This window comes from Fulmarus glacialis, unplaced genomic scaffold (genome assembly GCF_000690835.1).
Source record: "Fulmarus glacialis isolate BGI_N327 unplaced genomic scaffold, ASM69083v1 scaffold21835, whole genome shotgun sequence".
Classification (NCBI taxonomy): domain Eukaryota; kingdom Metazoa; phylum Chordata; class Aves; order Procellariiformes; family Procellariidae; genus Fulmarus; species Fulmarus glacialis.
The window spans coordinates 2,920-14,067 of NW_009213921.1; the positions used below are offsets into that span (position 1 = coordinate 2,920).

The window sequence follows — 11,148 nt, forward strand, 5'->3', positions numbered from 1 at the left end:
ATCACTCAGCAAGCCACAGCTGACTCCGAGGCTCCAGCTAGCCGTGCTGCTCTGCTCTGTGGCTGATGAAAACATCCTTCTGACAGAAACCAGCTCCGACCCAGCCTTTCCCAAAGCTGCAGTTACAGAGGCACGCCGACCGATCCGTCGCAGCAGCTGCCCTGATAGCCCTCCTGGGACCAAGATCAGCCTGGCTGAGACAGGCAGGACCTGAACGATGGCGTGGGAAGGTCCTGCTGCTCCCCAAACAGCACCAGCAGAAACGCTTCTCACAGAAGATATGCTGCTGCTTTGGACCATCCCTGCTCCTCCTGTGCTTGGGCTCTGCCAGGTCAAAGGGAGCCTGTAGCTGCTGGCAGGATCAACCCTCCCCTCCTCTCCCCACATCCTGCAGTGCAGCAAGTTGCAGAGCTGAGAACCGACAGGGCTCCGGCAGCCCTGCCGCGGCAGAAGAGCTGCCTCTATTAACCAAGTGCTGATGACTCAGGTGGAAAGAGGCTCGGGTGCCCTCCAGAAGAAGTCCTTGCTTGAATTTCATTAACGGCACCCTCCACACACCCCCGACTGCTCTTGATCTTTTGTTGTCATAACAATATCAGTTTAGATGGTCTCATACATATTCCAGACCGCCGCTACTGGCAGAATACACCCTGTTCTCCCCCCAACCTTTGTTAGGGCCATCTGATCTTCTAATGAGATAAATGAGCAAGCCCCTCTCACCAGGAAAACAATTAATCTTTGTCTCCCATGCAGCAAGGGGATTTATCAGTACAGACAGATAGCTGGCTGGGCAGCGGCTGCAGAGAGAGCTGCAGATCTGCTGGGATGCAGCAGGGAGAAAGGGAGCGGCTAACAGGAGCGGCTGCCTGGCTCCTCTCTCCAGCCGGGAAGGACAGATGCCTTCAGAGAGCTGAGCAGCACCTGAGCGATTGCACTTGTCCCGCTCAGAACGTGGGCACGTCTGGGTCTGAGCAGGGACAGGAAACATGGTGAATGACAGCCATGTCACTCAATGCAGGGGACAGGTCAGCTCTGTCCCCCTGCCCTTCTCCAGAGGTCCAGGCCTCCCATCTTTTGCTCCTGCAGAGCTGCTTGGCTCCAGCCTCAAAAGAGGAGCAGAGCAAAGGCCCCCAAAGCCTCAGCACAGCCCCAAGCACTTCACATGGGCAGGTGCTGCCACGCACCCACGCCACATCCCACCCAGCCAGGGTCGGGCTGATTTCCAGTCCTGATCCTGCAGCTAGAGAAGGTAAGACGGGCCCAGCTCTCACCCTGTAGGCAGCTGACGGCGATCTCCCAGACAGGCTCTGCTCCAGCCAAAGGAGCACTTAACTGTACTCGCTCATTAATGGCTGCATGCAGCAGCAAACTACTGGAGTTCTCAAGCCAAGATGCCTGTAGACTGCACTCCCATTCTTAAGAAAGCCTGGCCACATGGCGTAGTAAATGCAGCATCGGAGTCCTGGATGCTTCTGCCCTGCCCTTTCTGCCCTGCCCGTTTCCCTCCCCCTGGTCAGCCACACGGGCCACGCAGATCCACTGGGCTCTCACCTGGTGAACTGGGAAGTGAGAGACGTAGGCTGCTGGATCCGGGGACCGTGAGGCTTTGGCGATTTCCATACAGCACGCCAAGGCTTGCCAGGGTTCATCGGTGTTCATCCACCACTTCCTGCCCTGGGAAAACAAAAGCACAGTCTGGTAGGAGCGGGCAGGGCTCTTGCGGCACCCCAAAGCAAAGGCAGGAGCCCCTGCGCTCTCGGGATATACTGGGCAAGGCACCTCCTCCCACCGTGCTCCATTTCCCTAATCTTTCGTCACATTTTCAGATAGAAATGTATTATTTAGGAAGCTCTGCAACACTTTGTTTCCCTTTTTCCTCTCAAAGCGCTATCTTTCAAAATGTTTTTGTTTCAAAATTGATTTGATTTCCATTTTATTTTACTTTCTAGAAGCTATGCTAAATAAGAGGAACGGTTAAGTCTCCTCTGAAATTAAAGACAACACCGAGCTCTTTCTTGCTTAGCGAATTTGGACAATTGCTATTTGGACTCAAACACAGAGGAATTTTCCTGCTTTTCAATTTGGTCACTGAAGGAGAACCTGCCTGGGGCTAGCTGCAGGCTCCCAGAGGCCACACCATTCCCCCCGCCCCGGTTTGGGGTCCCACCACTCCACCCCAAGAGCAAGCAGAGCCCTGCCAGCCGTTTCCCAGCTACCGTGAGCGGGTGGTCGGCTGAGTCCAGAATCTCCTCCATGATTTCATTGGCATACTCCAGCCGCTCCTGCAAGGCGTTCTTCTTCTTCAGCCCCGTGAGGTTAATGAGGTGGATCTTCAGCCAGTCAAGGCCCTTGGGCCCCAGTGGCCTTCCCTCTGCGAAAAGCAGGATGGCCCGGGTGACATCGTTACCGAGGTGGTTGAAATAAGGTGGGCAAGGGTAAGTCCTGCCTCGGAAGTCCATGTTGTGAGGAAACCAGAACACCTTGTCCCTGACGTAGTTGGCAATGGAGAGCTTATAGAGGGCATCCATGCGCAAGCTGTGCATTTCAGCTGTCTTCTTCTTGCACAGCAACAACTCATGCTTCTGGGACTTGTTCCAGGTAGAGGAATTGCTGGGAGCAGCAGAAGGCCTGGGGGCCTCAGAGATGGGCGGTGGGATGTCCAGCTTCTCATTGCCTTTGTCATTGAAGATGGAGATGATGATATCCAGCACTGGCTGGTTAATCTTCCAGGCACAGTTGCCCAGCTGGTTCAGGGCATCCAGCACGGGGTGGAGGTTCACCAGAGGACACTGCTCCAGGAGCAGCTGGTGCTGGACGGCCCCATCCACAAAGCGCATCAACTTGGTGTCATTCAGGACAAAGGCACCAAAATGGGGGGAGGTCCAGGGTACTGGGGGACACAGCATAGGTAGGGCAGAGGAGTTAAAGGTCAGCAAGGTCTCTGCGGCATCGGACACAATCTGGGAGAAGATGGGATGGGGCTTTACCAGCCCAACCTGGAGAGAAGAATCAGAGAGGTGAAGGTCAGCAGTAAGGGATTAGGGCTAGAGTCTGGAAGAACATGTGGTCAGCCACTACATAAGGATCATGCCAAGAACTGACACCGTCGGCACAGAACCGGAGGATCCTCTAAGTGTCCCTGAGCAGGAAAGGCAGCAGGGAGGGAAAGGCTTGGTTCCGATGAAGAGGTGACCTGCACAGTCCCAGAGCCCCCAAGAGAAGGCTCACCTGCCAGCTGCTGCGGAAGGAGTAGATGTGGTAGAGGACGGGGATAAGCTTGGGCTCCAGGCGAGGATTGAGGATGTTCCTGGGCACCTTCACAGCATGCACCAAGAGTTCCAGCATGTGCATGCCCAGGCGCATGAGGAGCATGTACGGCCAGCTGCAGTCCTTCAAGTTCAGGGAAGGCCCAAAGCCTGCTTCTCCCACCAGCTTCTCCCAATATTCCCGTGGCAAGTACTCGTTAGGCTGGGAGGTAGAAGGAGAAAATCGGGTCAGCTGGAGGAGCCACAGCCACGCTGCTACCAGGGGGTTTGCTGGATGGGATCTATGTACCTGGAACATGGCTCAGAGAAGGACCCTCCTGTCTCTGTGTCCCTGACAGGGGTATGTGGGGAAGGACTGCTGACGTGGCTGAGGCCAGCCCAACAGCAAGAACCTGCTTCTGCTGCAGGCCAGGACAGCAGCGCTGCAAAGCCCTTCCTCTCGCCACATCCCTGTGCTGACACCCTGCCCCCGCACCATCCTGAGCCTCCTTCCCAGACTGCAGATCTGCCTCCCCGCCATGCCACACACACAGCTCTGCAAACGACCTGCTCACCCGGCCCTCAAGCTGCCCAGGTCGGTGGCCTTGGCCCCTTTCTCCCCTCCCGTCCTGCCCTGCAAAGCGCACCCTCCTCAAGCCCCAGAGCTCTCCTGCATGGGATGCCTGGCTCCAAGGGATCAACTCTGCCGATTTAAAACCTTCAGAAATACCCACTGCCACACCTGAACTGACCTGCCTGTTGCCATGGGGCAGGGGGCCTGCCACGCGCTAGATGGGGCCTTCCTGGTTCTGGTGGCCTCTGCAGCAGCAGGTTCCCAAAACCTGGTGCTTGCGAGAAGGTGGACAGACAAACTGCCTTGCCTCATCTCCGCTCTGCTGCTCGGTAACCCGCAGGCCCCAGGACCCCCCTCTCCCAGGCGTACCCACCTGGCTGTCCTTTGCCAGCAGGTGGATGTAGTCCTCATAGACCTTCTGCACCTTCTCCAGCTGGCGGCTGCGCAGCTTCCTCTGGGTGATGTATCGGTTGTAGACTTTGGAGCCCAGCTCCCTGGCTAAGACAGCCAGGGATTCTCCTTGTGGAGAGAGGGTGTTGAGGATCTGAGAAAGGGGAAGGCAAAGAGGGTCTTAAGGAGGGAGGAACAGAAAGACGGAGCAGAGAGACAAAGCAGGAGTTAAAGCCCCTGTGTGGGGAGCATAGAAAGATAGTGATTCCCACAATGCTGAGCAGATGATGAGGAAGGAAACACGGCCAGGACAGAGCAGGGGCTTCTCTGGCTGCTCAGCACAGGGAGCAGACAGCGCCTGCACCTAATAACCTGGGCAAACTTTGAGGCTTATGCTCTGATCCTGCTGGCCCGAGCAGGACATCAGTGCTTTGCAGCAGCCCTGTGGCCATCTGGGCGGCCCTGTTCCTGTGGCTCTGCAAGGACAGGGTCCTACCTGCAGCATGATGTCCACGTACTCCTCATCTGGCAGCAGGCACAGGTAGGGGTAGAGAATGTTGTACCCTGACACTGTCTTGAGCTTGGACATGCTGTGCTTCGACTTCTGCAGGGCCTGGAGAATGGAGTCATGCCACCGGGAACGAAGAGTGGCCAGCAGTTTGCGCTACACAGAAATGGAAGACAGTAATGCTGCAGTGAGAGTGTGTCACGAGGGAGCTGCCCCCCTCTTTAGGCCACCGACCCCTGCATCTCTCCCACAGGTCCCGAGGGCTGAACTGCCCCCCTTCCCTCCAGACGTGCAGCCCCCAGACTCCCTGAGCTTTACCGCTTTAATGGCTTGCGGGGTCAGAGGTTTGGTTGACTCTACTGACTCGATGGTTACAGTGTTGTCCAGCTCCATCTCCAGCTGCTGCTGAAAGCGCTCCTGCAGCTCCTGCACAGAGAAATCCAGCTTGGGATATGACACCATCTTCTCCTGCAAGAAGAGCGAGACATGAAGTGCCAAAAGCCAGAGGAAGAGAAGACACGCTCATTGTCCCAGCTTCCTTGCAAGAGGCACGTGGTATGAGTCCCTGCTGAAGGCACCTTTCTGGGACCTCCGAGTCTAGAGGTCTGAGGTATCTGGCTGGCAAATCGCAGGGAGTCTGGAGTAACAGGCCTCTCCAGAGGCTGCTCTGTTCCTGTGTCATGGTCAAGCATCCCCCCAGGCACCCCCTCCAGCATATGGAGGTCATCTCCAGCCCCCCCATGCCAGCCCTCGGCTTCTCTGTTCCTCTGTAAGGCTGTTGGTAAGGCTATTCACTTCCTCAGAACAAGGAGCTGCTTGATGATTCGTGTGGGCTATTGAGCAGAGATCGGGCTAAAAAGTTCTTCCCATATTACAGTCCTAGGCTGGACCTGAGGACACCTGTGACCACCGTTTGGCCAGCTCCAATACATCTCCAAGCTGCAGAGACATCCCTGAGCTCTGTGGCTTACTTCGGAGTAGAAGTCCTGGAGCAGAGAAGTCTTGCAGGTCTGGGGGTTGGGTGGAGGGGGCAGCTGGTAGTCGGGCTGGACAATCCTGATGGCCCTTAGCACCTTCTCCTTCTCATCTTCCTCAAACAGGCACTTTTGGAAGAGGTCATCCACATGGAAGCCATCGTTCTTCAGCTGCTGCACACATCTGAAGAGGGGCAGATAAGATAGGCTTAATCTTTCACAGGGGACTCTGTGCATTGGACAGAAGTCAGCACACAATGAGGCAGGGAACAAAGTTCTTAAACAGAAGAGGAGCATGGAGAAGAGGAGACCGATGGGAGTGACCGCTTTTGACGATCCAAGAGCCTTGACTGTATCAGGCTTTTCCTTCCTCACTTGTGCCCTCAACAGCATCACCCGGACCCACGTGAGACACACCACAGGACAAAGAGCCACCCCTCCCAAATCCCTGGCAGCCACAAAAGCAAAACCTTCTCCCAAAGCAGGGCTTGGGGGCTGGCACCCACCAAGAATCAGCTGTGAGCACAGGGCAGGAGACTGATACACAGCTCCAGGTGGGCTGGTGGGGCCTCCCCTTGCCGGGTGGTTCCCAGCGGCTTTCCTCTGTGCCACCCTTCATGCCAGGGCAGCTGCAGGAGGATGCAACCTCTCACACTCGTTGGAAAGGCTCTGACAGCCCTGGGGAGCAGGATGTGCCCCATGCACTTGCCCTCTCTTCCCCTCTCTTGCGTGCTTTTCAAAGCACGCTCCACGCAGCAACCGCTGAAAGCCTTGCAGCCACTTGTGCCTGAGCTTGCCGATGTCTGCCCAGCCCCAGACGGGGAAAGAACAGTGCAGAAATGGGCATAACCGGGAAACCCACAGAAGGCAGATGCCTCAGTCCACGAAGAGCATGACTGTCGGGCAGCCTGGCAGCAGGACCTGTCCTGTGGGAAGACGGGAGCTCTCCCTGCCCTCCGCACACAGCCAAGAGACAGCTCTCAGGGCTGCAGGAGCTGCTGGGGTGGGAGCTGCCTCCAGAGCACAGCCCGTCCCAACAAGGTCACCCGCCTCAGGTTACAGCGATCAATTATCCACCCCTCCAGCCTGCACCTCTGCTGAGCAGGCAGCTTTCACCTTCACACTCGGGTGGGGAGACTGAGCAAAAAGATGCAGGTTTCTTCACCCTCACATAACCCTGCTCTCCCCTCCAGCCCGAGGCAGCAGAAGGGAACCCACAGAGCTGGTCACAGCTTGGGCAAAGGGGCAGGGGACTGCGGTTCATGCACCAAGCCTGGGAGCCAGGGCACAGGCGCATGGCTCACAGGGCTGCAGCAGGAACAGCCTGAGCACCAGGAGCGGCCACAGCGCCTGCGAGGAAGCTCTCTTCCCTGCAGCCCCCATCGCTGCCGGGGACCAGAATCCCCTGCACACACCAAGATCTCCCACTCCGCAGTCCCACAAAGGATGCTGCGGGACTGCGTCCTCCTGGCTCTGCCGGGCTGGAGCCAGGATCCAAGGCGCAGAAGAGCCCAGAGCCCCACCTGCCGACTGGCCTGGCCAGCGCCGGTGACACTGGAAGGAGGACAGGCAGACCTAGGTGACAGCGGTGACAGCCAGGCCCCAGCCCAGGCCCCCATCAGCCACAGAAAGCAAAATGGGCAGGAGGGAGCCCCGGCAGCTTTGGGAAAGCATTAAGAGCCCAAGAGGTGACAAACAGCACCCTGAGCCAGAACTGCAACACGCTGTGAATCCTGCTGCTGCGTGCGTCCCAGCTGCATTTCGGTACATTTGGGAGCAGGCAGGAGCTTCAGTGAGGAACAGCTCTACATCTCTGCAGACCTACTCTCCCAAAAAACTACCCCACAGCAGCCTAGTTAAAACAAGCAGCTCCCACCTTACACCCTCAAAGGGACCCTGCAGTCTGGGAGCAGAGTGAGAAACAACCCCCATCTTGCACGCTCCCGGCACAGGCTCAGCGCTCCAGACCAAGCTGCTGCCGTGTCCAACTGGGAGAGCGTGTTTAGGAGAGGAAGGGAAACAAGAGCCCGTACCCACACACACAGCGCCAGCAAACAGGAACAGTCGTGGGGAAACACACACACGCCCTGGCGAGGCTTGGGGTTGACAAATCCGTGCAGGTGTGCTATAAACATCTGCCTATAGACAGCCCTACAGGTGTACTGCTGTATTGACGCAACACCCACACACCCAGGCACAAAGTCAATGCCAGTCACTTCTAAATCAGCTGACTGGAAGACATTCACTCAGAGGCATCTAGAACTTGTTTGCCAGCCAAGGGACACACAAGGCCAGTGATAAATGCCTGAACCACCCAAGGGTGTTTGTGCAGCATTAGCAGATCACCAGAAAGCTTTCTCCGTCCTCTGGCAAGGCAGTTGGCTGTGCTACCAGACCCAAGCACTGCCCCTAGACCCAGCCTGCCAGGATCTCACAGCGCTCTTTCAGCTCCTCGCTTTGGCTCTGACACTTATTCTGCCCATTACGCTCCATGAAATCCATCTGAATCTCCTGATCACACTCCTCCAGAGAGCTGGCACCCTGCAAAAACCAGCTGTTTGGCTGAGCCTACCAGGAAGAGCAAACTCCATGGGGGTGCTGTAAAAATGAATGGAGGAGCCATTCCTACTGGGCAGTGACACAGGGAGAGAGATGCCCAGGATGGGTGCAGAACCAAGGAGCACCTGACTGGAGAGAGGCCGCTCCCAGCCCAGGGAGCTGCTCTGGGGGGAGCAGACACAGCTCTGGCGAGAAGCAAGGTTGTTCTCACCTCCTACATCTCCCTTCCCCTGCAAGATCTCAGACAAACTGCCTAGCAGCTGGGGGTGGCAAGGGGGGCCCACTGTGGGAGCTCTGCCCGCCCCTAAATCTGGCCACGAGAAGTGGGTCAGAGCATCTACACGTACACACAGCAGGGGCAGGTCTTCCCAACCCCAGGCCAGTGCATCTCCTCCCCAGAGCGAGCTCCCAGTTCTCCCAGCACAGCGAAGCAGCAGGCTGTGGAGATGCTGCCCCGGGGCTCGGCGGCACCCTGCGGCAGGTGAAGTGCGTTACCTCCAGATGGCTTTGGTGGACGACTGGTTCCGGCCCATGCACTCCAGCGCTGCCGCGTAGGAGTCCAGGCTGGGCCGGAGGCCGACGGACTCCAGCATGGAAAACAGCCGGTTGATGCGCTGCAAGTGGCCCTGCGGATGGAAGGGAGCTGTGGACACAGAAACCAGCAGCCCCAAATCACAGCTTCACACCCCTCTGCTCGTGTTCAAATTTAGCCACCTCTATCCTGCCCCATCCCCTTCTTCCCCTCAAAGCCACCTCACAGGGATCAGTGGTCTGATTCAGTGGCCTCCTACCAGCTCCATCCCTCTCAGCAGAAGCCAAGCCCTCCTTCAATGCTTGCGGAAGGCAGATGTGACAAACACAGATAAAACTGCTTCTACAAGTGTGAGGCTCTTCCTCCTAAGCCAGTCCCCCTCTTGCCCTCAGCTTCCCAGAAAACCTGACAGCCAGACAGGGCAGCAGCCCGCGGCTCAGTACCTTTCTTGCCCAGCTACGCATCACGATGTTGTACGCATTGACATTCAAAAGCCTTCTCTTCACAGGGGACCTGTGGTACAAGAGAAGGAACCTCTCAGCCTCCTCTGGCTGCTGCAAGAAGAGGAAGCATTCGAGGTTGGACTGGATGGTCTGCTGCAGGATCTTGTACTGGCTGCTGTCCTTGTCCTCCAGCACCCTCCGAGGCCTCTGCGCCTTTGCACCCTCCTTCACTGCTGCCACCCTGGGCTTGCCGTAGGCGTGGTCACCCTGGGGGCCAGCGTGGCTCTGGCTCCAGGCAGCAGCCACTTTAGCCTTTGGGCTCTTCAGGCTTTTCTTGGCTTTAGCTTTGGCCTTGGCCTTGGTCTTGGTCTTCGCCTTGCCCTTTGGTTTGGCCTTGGTCTGGCCCTCCTGAGCCAGCTGGGAGGCAGCGATGGATAACTTCCGCTCCACCTTCAGCTGCCGGATGTACATCTCCTTCTTCAACTTCTCGACCCAGCTGCTGGGCCGGGCCGGGCTCTCATCCCTTCCCCTGGGACCGGGCTGTTCTTCCATGGGGCCGGGAGCCACCGCTTTCTGCAGCGGGTCCTGGTACTTGTCATTTCCCAGCGGGGCCAGCTCCACTTTGTTGACCGTCACCTCTGGGACGTTACTGGCTTGGAGCTGCTTCACTCGAGCTTTCAGCACTGCCAGGAAACACACAGGGAGAGGTGAAGGGATGCAAGGCATGGCAGAATGTTGTGTCCTACCCCAGGGCTTCGCTTTTGGGAGCGCCCAGGAACACGCTCAGGAAAAAAGAGTCTTCCCTCCTTGGCCTTCTTCCCTCCTTGGCCAGCCCTCCTCCCAGCAATCAGCGGCTTTGATCACTGTCTTTCTGGGATCCATCCACATGCTGTGGCCCACCCCAGCATCCTGGGGAACCCAACAATGTCACTGCAAGGGAAAAAGCACCAGCTTATGCTTGTCTGACATGCTGCCGCCTGGTCACTTCACTGGGCCTCTCTCCTAGGACCCCATGTCCTCAGCTCACCCGGGCAGAGAGCCCAGAGCCAGAGCATGTTCCAGGTCAGTCTGCAGGGCCCTTGCACGCCCTGAAGGGACCCTTCTACTGTCCCTTAGGACCACCCTGTGTTTTACAGCAACTCAATGCTCCCTGTGGGTAGGGTGGGCCTCCAGGTCCTTGGGACAGGACAGAACTTGCTCAGGGAGGCCAGCAAATCCATGGGAAGCCCCATATCCTTGTCCAGGCTACAAGTATTTCCAGTCCCAAATATCTTCTTTACAGCTACACAGAATGGGAAGACTCCTAGAAAACCTTCCAGTCACCGAACAAGGGAAACCCCTGCAGCTCTCCCAGCCCTCCCCGACTCACCTTCCAGCAGCTCTGTCCTCTCACAGATGGCACTTCTCCTCGTCTTCTCCTTGGCGCTGGCAGAGGAGTAGTTCCTGAGAACACTCCATGGGATCCCTGCAGCAGAAAGACACAAAGACCAGGAGGTCAGAGCAGGCTTCACCCCTTACACCGCGCATTGCCCCACGCCACGGCTGGGCAGCGGGGAGGGCGCAGAGAGGAGAGGGCGAGCAGCGTTTCTCAGCTCAGTCCCAGCAACCCCAGCAGCAGTGCCAGAGAAGGGCAGGGGGGCAGCTCTGTGCCAGCAAGTGACAGGGACACCCTCCTCGCCCCCTGGCTCCATCTCTTGGAGGGAACACGACCCCAGGGACACCACGAAGCCCAGCTCTGTTGCACAGAGTGGCAAGACCCCCGCAACCCCCAGAGCAGGCACCCTATCCCACAGCAGGGACAGGGCCCCAGAGACCCCCATTTCTATCCTTAGAGAATGACAACGCCCCAGGACACCCACAGCCCCCACCTCTATCCCCAGGGCGGGCTCATGACGCAAAAAGACCCCCATAGCCCCCGGCTCT

General features: G+C 57.5%; 1 protein-coding gene across 1 annotated transcript in view; it reads right to left on the reverse strand.

The window, feature by feature from the left end:
- The window catches only part of POLRMT (polymerase (RNA) mitochondrial (DNA directed)), a gene marked incomplete at both ends in the record, with an annotated part of 13,320 nt that extends 2,630 nt beyond the window's left edge, over positions 1 to 10,690 (reverse strand). The window contains 10 exons of the mRNA XM_009578382.1: positions 1,552 to 1,674; positions 2,217 to 2,996; positions 3,229 to 3,468; positions 4,193 to 4,363; positions 4,706 to 4,873; positions 5,036 to 5,185; positions 5,689 to 5,875; positions 8,746 to 8,876; positions 9,226 to 9,908; positions 10,595 to 10,690. Of these exons, the coding sequence (XP_009576677.1) occupies positions 1,552 to 1,674; positions 2,217 to 2,996; positions 3,229 to 3,468; positions 4,193 to 4,363; positions 4,706 to 4,873; positions 5,036 to 5,185; positions 5,689 to 5,875; positions 8,746 to 8,876; positions 9,226 to 9,908; positions 10,595 to 10,690 (2,729 nt within the window). The remainder of the gene's footprint in view (positions 1 to 1,551; positions 1,675 to 2,216; positions 2,997 to 3,228; positions 3,469 to 4,192; positions 4,364 to 4,705; positions 4,874 to 5,035; positions 5,186 to 5,688; positions 5,876 to 8,745; positions 8,877 to 9,225; positions 9,909 to 10,594) is intronic.
- Positions 10,691 to 11,148: the final 458 nt, after the last annotated feature.